Here is a 13,126-nt window from a genome sequence, read left to right as displayed (position 1 = left end):
CAAATAATAGATTATTTCATTCCCAGTGAAAAGATTTTTGCAGTGCAGTGTGAACAGTCGGTACATTAATCTGTTCAGGTCAAATGATTCCCAAAAAACATTAGGAGAAAAAAATAAAATAATAATAATAATAATAACAAGATGTGCTCGTCTTGTCAGCAAACACTAGCTTTTGGTTCCGAGTCATAAAAATACTGTAGCATTTAAAAAAGTATTATTATTATAATTATTATAATAAATATATTATCTCATTGTGTGGTTTCTGTGTTGGCGTTGCACACAAATCTTTTGACCTTGATGTGATTTTAAGAATAAATTACAGTCACAGTACAAAAAGGTATTTTATGTATTTGTCATTTCACTAAACAGTATAAAGGCAGAACATCGCTCATTTGACGGAATATTTCACGTTTTGGCCACGTGAGTGTAGTAAAAGCTTGAAAAATTAAAATTAAACCTCCATACTGACAAGTATCACATAGTAAATTTATTACATTACACCATTTTATTAAAAAATTACATGAGATGGTCACAGGACACTCTGTAAAATAGAAACTTTATTATATATAAAAATGTATTTGATAGAAAAAAATCATCACGAATGTGCATTACATGAGGCATCTGTACATTAAAATGCTGATGTGAAGCTCGGTGGCAGTGTGGAAGCTGCACGTACACGCTAACCAAACACAAATTACATTTAACAAGAAGAAACAAAATCACAGAACGATGAAACAGAGACAGAAATGAGACATTACATGATGGAAAAGACATGATTCGGTCACATTCAGGGCTTAAAGACAACCTGGACCAGACATTAATGAGTGAATTAATTAATGAGTTAACGAGGCAGTGCTGCTTTCAGCTTCAGAGATGAATTCATCAGAATCACAAACAGAAAATAATGTTTCTACCACGACTGGAGCTCTCGATCACCTTTACTGTTAGAATGAACTCCACCTACATCTTCGAAAAAAAGAAAGAAAGGAGAGGAAAGCAGAAAGATAAAAGGAAAAGAGTAAGAAAGAATGAATGGTTGAAAGAAAGTTAAAGAGAAGAGAAAGAGATAGAGTAGGAAGGGTAGGTGAATGGATGAAAGAAAGAAATGCAAAGGAGGAGAGAGAGACGAATAATGTAAGAAAGACAAAAATACAAAAAAGGTAGTATTTTTAACAGGGGAGAGAGATAAAGAAAGATAGAGAAAAAGAAGAAACGGGAGAGGAGAAGGAAAGGAGAATGGAGGAATAGAAAGTAGTGAGGAAGAGAAGGAAGCCTACAGAATGTGTGTGTGAGAAAGAGAAAGAGAGATGCTGATTGGTCGGTTTTGTGACATCATCGGGGCAGTTGTAATTGGAAATCCAGCACTTTATGTTGATGTGATGGTTTAATATCAGCACACGGCTTCTGGAAAGATCCAGACACGGTTTTCAATCTAAGTGCTTCACGTAAAAACGTATAAAACACAGGGACACTGACTACGTGAGCTAAAACGTGAAATAAACGAGAGTTCATTTCAAGGGAAAGGTTCAAAACTAAAACTAAACTCTCGTCATTAAAGTCGAGTTTCTAACGGAAGCGAACACACTCGGCTGGAGACGTCCGAGTGCGCGACCCGGAACTGCTTTTATTTCATCACTAAATTCTCATTCGTGTGTTCCGATTGGCTGAGAGCAAAACTGGTGATCTGCTGGTTTACGCTTCACTTTCCTTATATGGTCACAGCTTCCTGTCCCATGTTTATTTAACCAATTTAAATCCATATTTGGGAAATAAATCCAGTTTACAAGTCTAACTAATTTCTATCACATCCCTTCACTTTAACATTTGTATAATATTATATACGTTATTAAACTTTACTTAAAACAGCCGGACTTCTTTATATTCGATGAAATGATCAGCTCTTGGTCGTGCATGCAGACGTTTAGCCCCGACTCTCCTCCTCTCTCACGTGGGCTGCGTTTTCTATTCGGATATGATCCTGTACACAAGTGAAGCTGAAACGTCACTATGAGATCAATAATGTTACGATTAAAACATTAGCGCTATCAGTACAATTTCACTAGCAAGCTATGGTCAGATTTATATTCATATTTATTTATTTATTTATTTATATATACACGTGTAGAGGCGTGACTTTGACGGCCGTTTTCATCATTATTCGGATTAAAGGATTATGTACAATAGCAGCAAACACACTTTTGGTAAACAGAACTAGCCAAACATACGCTTCGTAATTTCGTAAAAATTCACATAGAGAACACGTCGCCATGACGATGACGACAACGACATTATTATTATTATTATTATTATTATTATTGTTATCATTATTATTATTTACTTTATTATACATATGTACAACATCTCTGCCGTAAAAAAAGAACATCTTTTTGGTTTGTTTATCTTCGTCGAGAAACGTCTGTGGACGCTGGAGGACTGAGTGAGGGAAAATAAACACGCCCACATGGCTTCATGTGTGTGTGTGTGTGTGTGTGTGGTCAGGACGAGTCGGTGCAGGGTGAGGGTGGAGGTGGACACAGGTGGAAGTAGCTGCGCTCGGTGGAGGGTGATGGAGGACAGCTCTCCTCGGCGGACATGTAGTGGCTGCGTGGGGTGGGCGGGGGCGGGCACGGCTCGGAGTCCCAGTTCACCTCCATGTAGTACTTATTGCTCTTCCAGCGGCTCGGTGTGTAGTCGCTGTCACACACGTCTGTGCTGCAGGGCGTGGTGGGCGGAGCCCCTCCATGCATCACATAAGGCCTACCGAGAAGAGGTAGAGTAAACAGGATAGCGGGCGGGTTATTTTAAATCTCTTTAACTACTGAACTATAATACTGTTACACATTAAACTATACTTTTTTACAGATGGATGATGAAATTTTATTGTTTATGCATGTGTATATGAATATACTGTATGTTTCAGTATTTTAAGTACAGGATTAATTTTCTGAAAATATGTCTCTTACAGATCGCCAGATCACGTGATCTCTGGGTGTGTCTTCGTGACGTACACATTCTCATCACATTAAACACTCCATGTTTACTAAACACACCTCATTTTAATACACACTGATTGTTTTGATCTTTATTATAAGTGCTTGTTGTAGGGGGCGTGGTCATGCATCATCATTAATAGGTCACATGACTATAACATTTGCCTGGACCTCCAGAAGCATCGCTTCTGTGACACACCCTTTTAAACGTTTGATTGTTCTGCGCTGTGTAAACTTTCGGTGTGAGACAATAGAACAGAAAAAAGAGCGAGCGCTTCCTGGAGTAAAAAGAACAAAAACCTCTTTTCTTAAGTATTAAATAAAATGACGTGTTAAAGAAAGCAGTGTTAAAATCGGAGGAGATAAATGTTAAAGAGGACACGCCCACCAGACCGTCAAAACTAGTCTCTAATAGTCTGATTATTATTGTTTTTAAAAATGATTATTAATTCATTATCAATCAGAAGAACAGGTTTAGGTTTGATAAAGGAAAGAATTTATACACAGTGAAAGACTTTAAAAGTTCCATAATAATGAGAAAATAAAACCAGCACTGAATGTGTGTGTATGTGTGTGTGTGTGTGTGTGTCTCACCTGTAAGACCTGGTCGTGGACGGGCTGTTGGACGAATAAAACACTTCAGTGTTGTAGAGTGAGCGATCTGTGGCTGGTGATGGAGGAGGATTCAGAATCTACATACAAAGAAACACGATGAAACAAATAAAACCTAAAAATATCAACATAAAATCAAGGTGTTGAGGGTGTTATTGGGGGAGGTGTTGAGGATGTTATTGGGGGAGGTGTTGAGGGTGTTATTGGGGGAGGTGTTGAGGTGTTATTGGAGGAGGTGTTGAGGGTGTTATTGGGGGAGGTGTTGAGGTGTTATTGGAGGAGGTGTTGAGGGTGTTATTGGGGGAGGTGTTGAGGGTGTTATTGGGGGAGGTGTTGAGGATGCTATTGGGGGAGGTGTTGAGGTGTTATTGGGGGAGGTGTTGAGGGTGTTATTGGGGGAGGTGTTGAGGTGTTATTGGGGGAGGTGTTGAGGGTGTTATTGGGGGAGGTGTTGAGGGTGTTATTGGAGGAGGTGTTGAGGTGTTATTGGAGGAGGTGTTGAGGTGTTATTGGGGGAGGTGTTGAGGGTGTTATTGGGGGAGGTGTTGAGGATGCTATTGGGGGAGGTGTTGAGGGTGTTATTGGGGGAGGTGTTGAGGGTGTTATTGGGGGAGGTGTTGAGGTGTTATTGGGGGAGGTGTTGAGGGTGTTATTGGGGGAGGTGTTGAGGGTGTTATTGGGGGAGGTGTTGAGGGTGTTATTGGGGGAGGTGTTGAGGGTGTTATTGGGGGAGGTGTTGAGGTGTTATTGGAGGAGGTGTTGAGGGTGTTATTGGGGGAGGTGTTGAGGGTGTTATTGGGGGAGGTGTTGAGGTGTTATTGGGGGAGGTGTTGAGGGTGTTATTGGGGGAGGTGTTGAGGATGCTATTGGGGGAGGTGTTGAGGATGCTATTGGGGGAGGTGTTGAGGATGCTATTGGGGGAGGTGTTGAGGTGTTATTGGGGGAGGTGTTGAGGTGTTATTGGGGAGGTGTTGAGGGTGTTATTGGGGGAGGTGTTGAGGGTGTTATTGGGGGAGGTGTTGAGGGTGTTATTGGGGGAGGTGTTGAGGTGTTATTGGGGGAGGTGTTGAGGGTGTTATTGGGGGAGGTGTTGAGGTGTTATTGGGGGAGGTGTTGAGGGTGTTATTGCGGGAGGTGTTGAGGGTGTTATTGGGGGAGGTGTTGAGGTGTTATTGGGGGAGGTGTTGAGGGTGTTATTGGGGGAGGTGTTGAGGTGTTATTGGGGGAGGTGTTGAGGGTGTTATTGGGGGAGGTGTTGAGGTGTTATTGCGGGAGGTGTTGAGGGTGTTATTGGGGGAGGTGTTGAGGTGTTATTGGGGGAGGTGTTGAGGGTGTTATTGGGGGAGGTGTTGAGGTGTTATTGGGGGAGGTGTTGAGGGTGTTATTGGAGGAGGTGTTGAGGGTGTTATTGCGGGAGGTGTTGAGGGTGTTATTGGGGGAGGTGTTGAGGGTGTTATTGCGGGAGGTGTTGAGGGTGTTATTGGGGGAGGTGTTGAGGGTGTTATTGGAGGAGGTGTTGAGGTGTTATTGGGGGAGGTGTTGAGGGTGTTATTGGGGGAGGTGTTGAGGTGTTATTGGAGGAGGTGTTGAGGGTGTTATTGGGGGAGGTGTTGAGGGTGCTATTGGGGGAGGTGTTGAGGTGTTATTGGAGGAGGTGTTGAGGGTGTTATTGGGGGAGGTGTTGAGGGTGTTATTGGGGGAGGTGTTGAGGGTGTTATTGGGGGAGGTGTTGAGGGTGTTATTGGAGGAGGTGTTGAGGGTGTTATTGGGGGAGGTGTTGAGGGTGTTATTGGAGGAGGTGTTGAGGGTGTTATTGGGGGAGGTGTTGAGGTGTTATTGGAGGAGGTGTTGAGGGTGTTATTGGGGGAGGTGTTGAGGGTGCTATTGGGGGAGGTGTTGAGGGTGTTATTGGGGGAGGTGTTGAGGGTGTTATTGGGGGAGGTGTTGAGGTGTTATTGGAGGTGTTGAGGTGTTATTGGAGGAGGTGTTGAGGGTGTTATTGAAGGAGGTGTTGAGGGTGTTATTGGGGGAGGTGTTGAGGGTGTTATTGGGGGAGGTGTTGAGGATGCTATTGGGGGAGGTGTTGAGGGTGTTATTGGGGGAGGTGTTGAGGGTGTTATTGGAGGAGGTGTTGAGGGTGTTATTGGGGGAGGTGTTGAGGTGTTATTGGAGGAGGTGTTGAGGGTGTTATTGGGGGAGGTGTTGAGGTGTTATTGGAGGAGGTGTTGAGGGTGTTATTGGGGGAGGTGTTGAGGATGCTATTGGGGGAGGTGTTGAGGTGTTATTGGAGGAGGTGTTGAGGGTGTTATTGGGGGAGGTGTTGAGGGTGTTATTGGGGGAGGTGTTGAGGTGTTATTGGGGGAGGTGTTGAGGGTGTTATTGGGGGAGGTGTTGAGGATGCTATTGGGGGAGGTGTTGAGGGTGTTATTGGGGGAGGTGTTGAGGATGCTATTGGGGGAGGTGTTGAGGTGTTATTGGGGGAGGTGTTGAGGGTGTTATTGGGGGAGGTGTTGAGGGTGTTATTGGGGGAGGTGTTGAGGTGTTATTGGAGGAGGTGTTGAGGGTGTTATTGGGGGAGGTGTTGAGGTGTTATTGGAGGAGGTGTTGAGGGTGTTATTGGGGGAGGTGTTGAGGGTGTTATTGGGGGAGGTGTTGAGGGTGTTATTGGGGGAGGTGTTGAGGATGCTATTGGGGGAGGTGTTGAGGGTGTTATTGGGGGAGGTGTTGAGGGTGTTATTGGGGGAGGTGTTGAGGTGTTATTGGAGGAGGTGTTGAGGGTGTTATTGCGGGAGGTGTTGAGGGTGTTATTGGGGGAGGTGTTGAGGGTGTTATTGGGGGAGGTGTTGAGGGTGTTATTGGGGGAGGTGTTGAGGGTGTTATTGGGGGAGGTGTTGAGGTGTTATTGGAGGAGGTGTTGAGGGTGTTATTGCGGGAGGTGTTGAGGGTGTTATTGGGGGAGGTGTTGAGGGTGTTATTGGGGGAGGTGTTGAGGGTGTTATTGGGGGAGGTGTTGAGGGTGCTATTGGGGGAGGTGTTGAGGGTGTTATTGGGGGAGGTGTTGAGGATGCTATTGGGGGAGGTGTTGAGGGTGTTATTGGGGGAGGTGTTGAGGGTGTTATTGGGGGAGGTGTTGAGGATGCTATTGGGGGAGGTGTTGAGGTGTTATTGGGGGAGGTGTTGAGGGTGTTATTGGGGGAGGTGTTGAGGGTGTTATTGGAGGAGGTGTTGAGGGTGTTATTGGGGGAGGTGTTGAGGGTGTTATTGGGGGAGGTGTTGAGGGTGTTATTGGGGGAGGTGTTGAGGATGCTATTGGGGGAGGTGTTGAGGGTGTTATTGGGGGAGGTGTTGAGGGTGTTATTGGGGGAGGTGTTGAGGGTGTTATTGGGGGAGGTGTTGAGGGTGTTATTGGGGGAGGTGTTGAGGGTGTTATTGGGGGAGGTGTTGAGGGTGTTATTGGGGGAGGTGTTGAGGTGTTATTGGAGGAGGTGTTGAGGGTGTTATTGCGGGAGGTGTTGAGGGTGTTATTGGGGGAGGTGTTGAGGGTGTTATTGGGGGAGGTGTTGAGGGTGTTATTGGGGGAGGTGTTGAGGATGCTATTGGGGGAGGTGTAGTTGTAATGTAGTGTGATGATGAACCTGAGGATAAAAGGCAGCTTTGGTGCTGGATGAGCTGCTGGATGAAGCTCCAGTCACATGATTCCGGTCATACAGAGGAGCTCCACTGCTGCTACTGCCCATCAGACTTACCGAGCTCACGATGGACTTCCCACACGATATACCTACACACACACACACACACACACACACACACGTTCTGTGATATATATCATGAAAAACGTACATATAACGTTCTCTGTACACAATAAAATTTATGTGTATACATGTGTGTATATAAGTTCATAAAGCCACTTGCACTAAATTCTGTCTGTGTGTACTACTAATATACAAGTATATGTGTGTATACGTGTGTATGTGTGTATAAGTGTGTATATGTGTGTGTGTATGTGTGTATGTGTGTGTGCATATGCGTGTATATGTGTGTGTATGTGTATATGTGTGTGCATATGCGTGTATATGTGTGTGTATGTGTACCTGTACAGTTAGCGTGTTGCGTGTTATTGGTGCTGATGAAGTTGAGAGGGACGTGGGCGGTCCCGGTGATGTAATCATGAGGGAATCCCCCGCTCGGCCCTTTGTAGCGGCGACACACGACACGCTGACACACGAAGCACATCCCGCCCAGCACGAACACCGACAAGATGATCCCGATCACTGGCCCGATGGTGTTGGTGTGACGCTCGTCACCGCTGGGTGGTGGGAAATCTGAGCAGAGGGAGCGAGAGGGAGAGAGATAGCGAGAGAGAGACGCATGTAATAAAAATACTCTGAGCGAAAGCTGACTGGCTGTTGAGGTGTGACATCACTCACCGCAGAAAAGCTCGTCTGAGTCGTCCGAGCAGTCGGGGTACGAGTCGCACTGCTGCTTCTTCGAGATGCATTTATTATTTTTACAGCGGAACTGATTGGGCATGCAGATGGCTGGAGAACACACACACACACACACACACACACACACACACACACACACACAGAGTTATAGTGTGATAAAACACTTCAAACAGCAGCTGAAATCACACAGACGGATCTGAGACTGTTCTGTGTGGTCTAATATTCTAATGATTCTATCTTTCACTCCCTAGGCTAGCTTTCACCTGCTAGTTTAGACTCAAGAACGCTTGCTAGCTTGCCTTTCCGCTCACTCACTAAGTTATCTTGCATTCGATAGCTAGATTAGCATTTTATTTCACACACTTTTTACCCTATAGCTTGGTTAGCTTTCATTTCACTTGCTAGTAGTCATGTGAGAGTGGTCATGTGAGAGTGGTCATGTGAGAGTGGTCATGTGACCAGTCATACTGTGGCAGTCGTGTTCGTCGGATCCGTCGGTGCAGTCCTGTTCTCCGTTGCAGCGCAGTTTAACATCGAGACACTGTCCACCGTGACACTGAAACTGCTGCTCCGAGCACACGGGACAGTTCATCTCATCGCTGTGGTCAGCGCACTCGGCAATGCCGTCACACCGCCACGCCATCGGGATGCAGTCGATCTCACCTGTCGCACACGTGAAATGATCCGCAGAGCACGTGGGCGGGTCTGAGGGACAACGAAAACAAAACAGCGATGTTCACTTGTTACGGCACAAAACCCAAAACCTCACACTTCCTCCGTCGCGTTTCATAAAAATCCCAGTTCCGGTGACTTTCGTTCTTTAGTACGTACATTTGAGCAAATTGTAAAAATTGACATCTAACATTCAATGTTTTCTTGTTTACAGTTTATAAATGATTTAACATTAACATTCACATTAACATTAACGAGTGTTAACATTAACGTTCAGTTTGTACGCTGCATCTCATTTAATGACATTTTTTACACTGTACACTCAAATTGTGGCATTTTAGCCCCACCCCCTCAGCTCTCTAATTAACATACAATCATTGTATTTCATGTAACAATATTTATTAATTTATTCAACGATACAAACTAAAGTAAATAAATAAAACTGCCCCTGCAGAGCCACCAGCAGCCACTAGGGGGTTCCGCTCACAGACTGAACCATTAACAACCAGTGATTTAATGAAGGGTTTAATGATTAAAGCTATAAATCTCACAACAGAATTATTTATTATGTGACATAATAATGGGAAATATATAATATTCTGCTTAAAATATCTATTTTGTTGAAACCTTTTCATGAGTGTGTGTGTGTGTGTGTGTGTGTGTGCACTCACCTCCGCAGCTGAGCAGGTTCTGCAGCAGCACCAGGTGAATGGGACACGAGCACCGTGGCGTCCCGTCTCCCTTGGCGATGCAGATGTGTGAGCATCCCCCGTTGTCACGGGAACAAGGATGGGACGCTGAGGAGAGAATCGCATTCATTTAGTGTGCGTTATTTAAAGAATAACACACTCCAGGATGTGCTGTCCCTGCTAGTACACTGGAGTTTATTATTTTCCTCTAACGGCATGTCCCCAAGTGTCTCATTCCTCTTACACTACAGCAGCTTACCAACGATTATGACTTGTATTTATTAAACACGTCAACAACACTTTTTATCCATTTATTGTAACAGTATCGTATCAGTAACCGGTGTGTGATGTGTGAACCGTACAGAACTCGTCCGTCTCTATGAGCTCCACGGCATGAATTCCGGTCAGAGACTGAATCCGTCCCTGAATCCGCGTCCTCCTGTCCCCGCTGCGTTTGTCCACGCGCTCGATCATCTGCTGCTGCTTATCGATCCAGTACAGGTGATCTCCGAGGACGGTCAGACCGATCGGCTGCAGGATGTTGGAGTCCTGGAGAACGATCCGATTGGCTCCTGGAGCAGGAACAAAGAGACGGAGAGAACGCAAAACAGGAGAATGACGTCAGATTACTTTTTGCTTCAAACAGTAAACAGGAACTAAACTGCAGACAGGAAGTAAAGTCGCGAGCGGAAAACCAAAGAAGCGTCGATTCACCTGATCGGTCCGAGGAACAGTTCGAGACGAGCGTTTGGATTTGTTATGCGTGTATGTAGAAAATGAACGCATGGTGAACTCAGTTAAAGTCTCTTTTAGTGCTTTCGCTCTGACGGATGCATTTCATTCTGAAATCTCTCTACGCTTCAGCCAACTGGCTTCAGAAACACATCAAACACAGAGATAAGATCAATCTGCTCCACTTCTCCGTCTGACACCTACATCAATAACCAGGTATTACAGCTGTCCAGGAGTCGCCAGAGAACTGCCGAAGACGAGTAGAACACACACACACACACACAGTTAGATCAGACATCAACACCGGGATGTATGTGTCTCACGCAGAGGTCAGAGGTCAGGGTTGAGAAACCTCTGTAACTAGCAGAGACAAATAAACACCAATTCAGTCATTTTTACTGAGGAATTGTTGGTGTTGAATTTTCTCGAGCATTCGGCTGAGCTGTGTACGATTAAAATGTTTATTTTTCAATGATCTAAAAATAACTGTAATACTTAATTTTATACTTTGAGAATCTATTTGTTTTTACATTTTCTAATTATCTTGAATTTTATTATTTTTTAAGCTTACCTTTTCATTTTCATGTTTTTTTATATTCTGTTTTCAGAAACTGGCTTTTTAAAGAATTCTGATACTTTTTTAAACAGCTTTTTATTTTAAACACAGCAAAACTGACTGTTTAACAAACAAAATCATTTAGATATTTATTTATATTTTATTAAACTTGTGGGGTTTTCCCCTAAAAGGTTTTACACATTGTTCGTATATAAATGCATAAATCACTGTAGTGAAATATATAAATCATCATCATCATCATCATAAATCAGCAAACACACTGTTGTTATTTTGGCTGTAATATAAAGAAAGAAAGCATTAAATTTTAATTTATTTAGATTTTTTCCCTCTTCTATTTACATTAAATTAAATTCTATTCACGTGTTGATGTCATAACTCCATAGATTAAATGTTACTGATGTAGTTACTAATAATGACCTCCAGGAGGCGCAGGAACACATAAAAAAATTCTTTACAATATACAAATATTTTTTTTAAATCCTAGTTGTTTTTTTTTCAGATTTTGTGTGTAGTTTAAAACAAGTATTATTATTATTATTATTATTATTATTTCATTATAGTTTATAATTTAACTTTTCCTATTGTACAAATTTATTTCCTTGTAATTGTTTAAACTTTATTACAAATAATATATCTGCTATTGCATGAATAAATATGTATTTATTTATCGGTTTATTTACTTAAATATAAATAAATCAGTGACTTTCCCTTCTTTAGCTGATGAAAATCTCTGCTGCGTCTGTTTTATTTCCTGACTGACGGCCCGAGAGAAATCACAATCTCAACAGAGAGATTATTTATCACACACACACACAAAAACACACACACACACACACACACACACACACACACACACACACACACACACACACGCACGCACACACACAATTGCAAATGTAGCTGAAATGAAGCGTCCGGTGCCAAAAGAGCGAGACGAATTCACATGCAACAGAGCTCACGTATCAGCTAATTACAACCAGACACACACACACACACACACACACACACACACACACACACAAGAGTGTCTGCTTCTGTATTAATATCCGGTATTGTGTTGATCTGGTTTGAGTGAGTTTGTGTAATAAACAAGTCATAAAGTATCACAATAACACGACTACAGTAATATAAAAATAACTGTCGCTCTCTCACACTGCTTCACACGTTTCTGACATTCTGTGTTATTTTTTTACTGAAAAAATCACTTACTGCTGTTTTTATACCAAGACAAAACGCTCACTGTGAAAAAACAAGTACACTGTAACCATGACAACGCTCTTAGCTAGTATCAGCTAACTAACTCGCCTTATAAATAAATCATGTACCGGTAGCAACCTACACGAACACGCTACATAAACACAATACGCTCCCTGCTCATCCAGTGCATCAGCGCCCCCTGCCTGAGGAGCGAGGAAGTGCTGCGTGTGAGCGCCCCCTGCCTGAGGAGCGAGGAACTTCCGCGTGTGAGCGCCCCCTGCCCGAGGAGAGAGGAAGAGCGGCTTGTGAGCGCCCCCTGCCCGAGGAGAGAGAAACTGCCGCGTGTGAGCGCCCCCTGCCCGAGGAGAAAGGAAACGCCTGCCAGAGGAGAGACTAAATGCGGCGTGTGTGCGCCCCCTGCCCGGAGAGAGGAAATGCGGCGTGTGAGCGCCCCCTGCCCGAGGAGAGAGGAACTGCGGCGTGTGAGCGCCCCCTGCCCGAGGAGAGAGGAACTGCGGTGTGTGAGCGCCCCCTGCCCGAGGAGAGAGGAAACGCGGCGTGTGAGCGCCTCCTGCCCGAGGAGAGAGGAACTGCGGCGTGTGAGCGCCCCGTGCCCGAGGAGAGAGGAACTGCGGCGTGTGAGCGCCCCGTGCCCGAGGAGAGAGAAACTGCCGCGTGTGAGCGCCCCCTGCCCGAGGAGAAAGGAAACGCCTGCCAGAGGAGAGACTAAATGCGGCGTGTGTGCGCCCCCTGCCCGGAGAGAGGAAATGCGGCGTGTGAGCGCCCCCTGCCCGAGGAGAAAGGTAACGCCTGCCCGAGGAGAGACTAAATGCGGCGTGTGTGCGCCCCCTGCCCGGAGAGAGAGGAAATGCGGCGTGTGAGCCCCCCCTGCCCGAGGAGAGAGGAACTGCGGCGTGTGAGCGCCCCCTGCCCGAGGAGAGAGGAACTGCGGTGTGTGAGCGCCCCCTGCCCGAGGAGAGAGGAAACGCGGCGTGTGAGCGCCCCCTGCCCGAAGAGAGAGGAAATGCGGCGTGTGAGCGCCCCCTGCCCGAGGAGAGAGGAACTGCGGCGTGTGAGCGCACCCTGCCCGAGGAGAGAGGAAACGCGGCGTGTGAGCGCCCCCTGCCCGAGGAGAGAGGAACTGCGGCGTGTGAGCGCCCCCTGCCCGAGGAGAGAGGAAACGCGGCGTGTGAACGCCCCCTGCCCGAG

At 45.3% G+C, this 13,126-nt stretch overlaps 1 protein-coding gene across 1 annotated transcript in view; it reads right to left on the bottom strand.

Annotated features, from left to right (window-relative positions):
- Nucleotides 1-539: 539 nt before the first annotated feature.
- The window catches only part of lrp5 (low density lipoprotein receptor-related protein 5), a 55,971-nt gene continuing 43,384 nt past the window's right edge, over nt 540-13,126 (bottom strand). Inside the window, exons 17-24 of the mRNA XM_053682313.1 lie at nt 9,774-9,983; nt 9,394-9,519; nt 8,519-8,755; nt 8,030-8,140; nt 7,694-7,924; nt 7,238-7,380; nt 3,585-3,682; nt 540-2,757 (exon numbers count right to left, since the gene is read on the bottom strand). Of these exons, the coding sequence (XP_053538288.1) occupies nt 2,496-2,757; nt 3,585-3,682; nt 7,238-7,380; nt 7,694-7,924; nt 8,030-8,140; nt 8,519-8,755; nt 9,394-9,519; nt 9,774-9,983 (1,418 nt within the window). The 3' untranslated portion in view covers nt 540-2,495. The remainder of the gene's footprint in view (nt 2,758-3,584; nt 3,683-7,237; nt 7,381-7,693; nt 7,925-8,029; nt 8,141-8,518; nt 8,756-9,393; nt 9,520-9,773; nt 9,984-13,126) is intronic.

This window comes from Ictalurus punctatus, chromosome 8 (assembly GCF_001660625.3).
Source record: "Ictalurus punctatus breed USDA103 chromosome 8, Coco_2.0, whole genome shotgun sequence".
Lineage (NCBI taxonomy): Eukaryota > Metazoa > Chordata > Actinopteri > Siluriformes > Ictaluridae > Ictalurus > Ictalurus punctatus.
The sequence above is the reverse complement of the archived record's forward strand: the minus strand, read 5'-3'. Positions and strand labels throughout refer to the sequence as shown.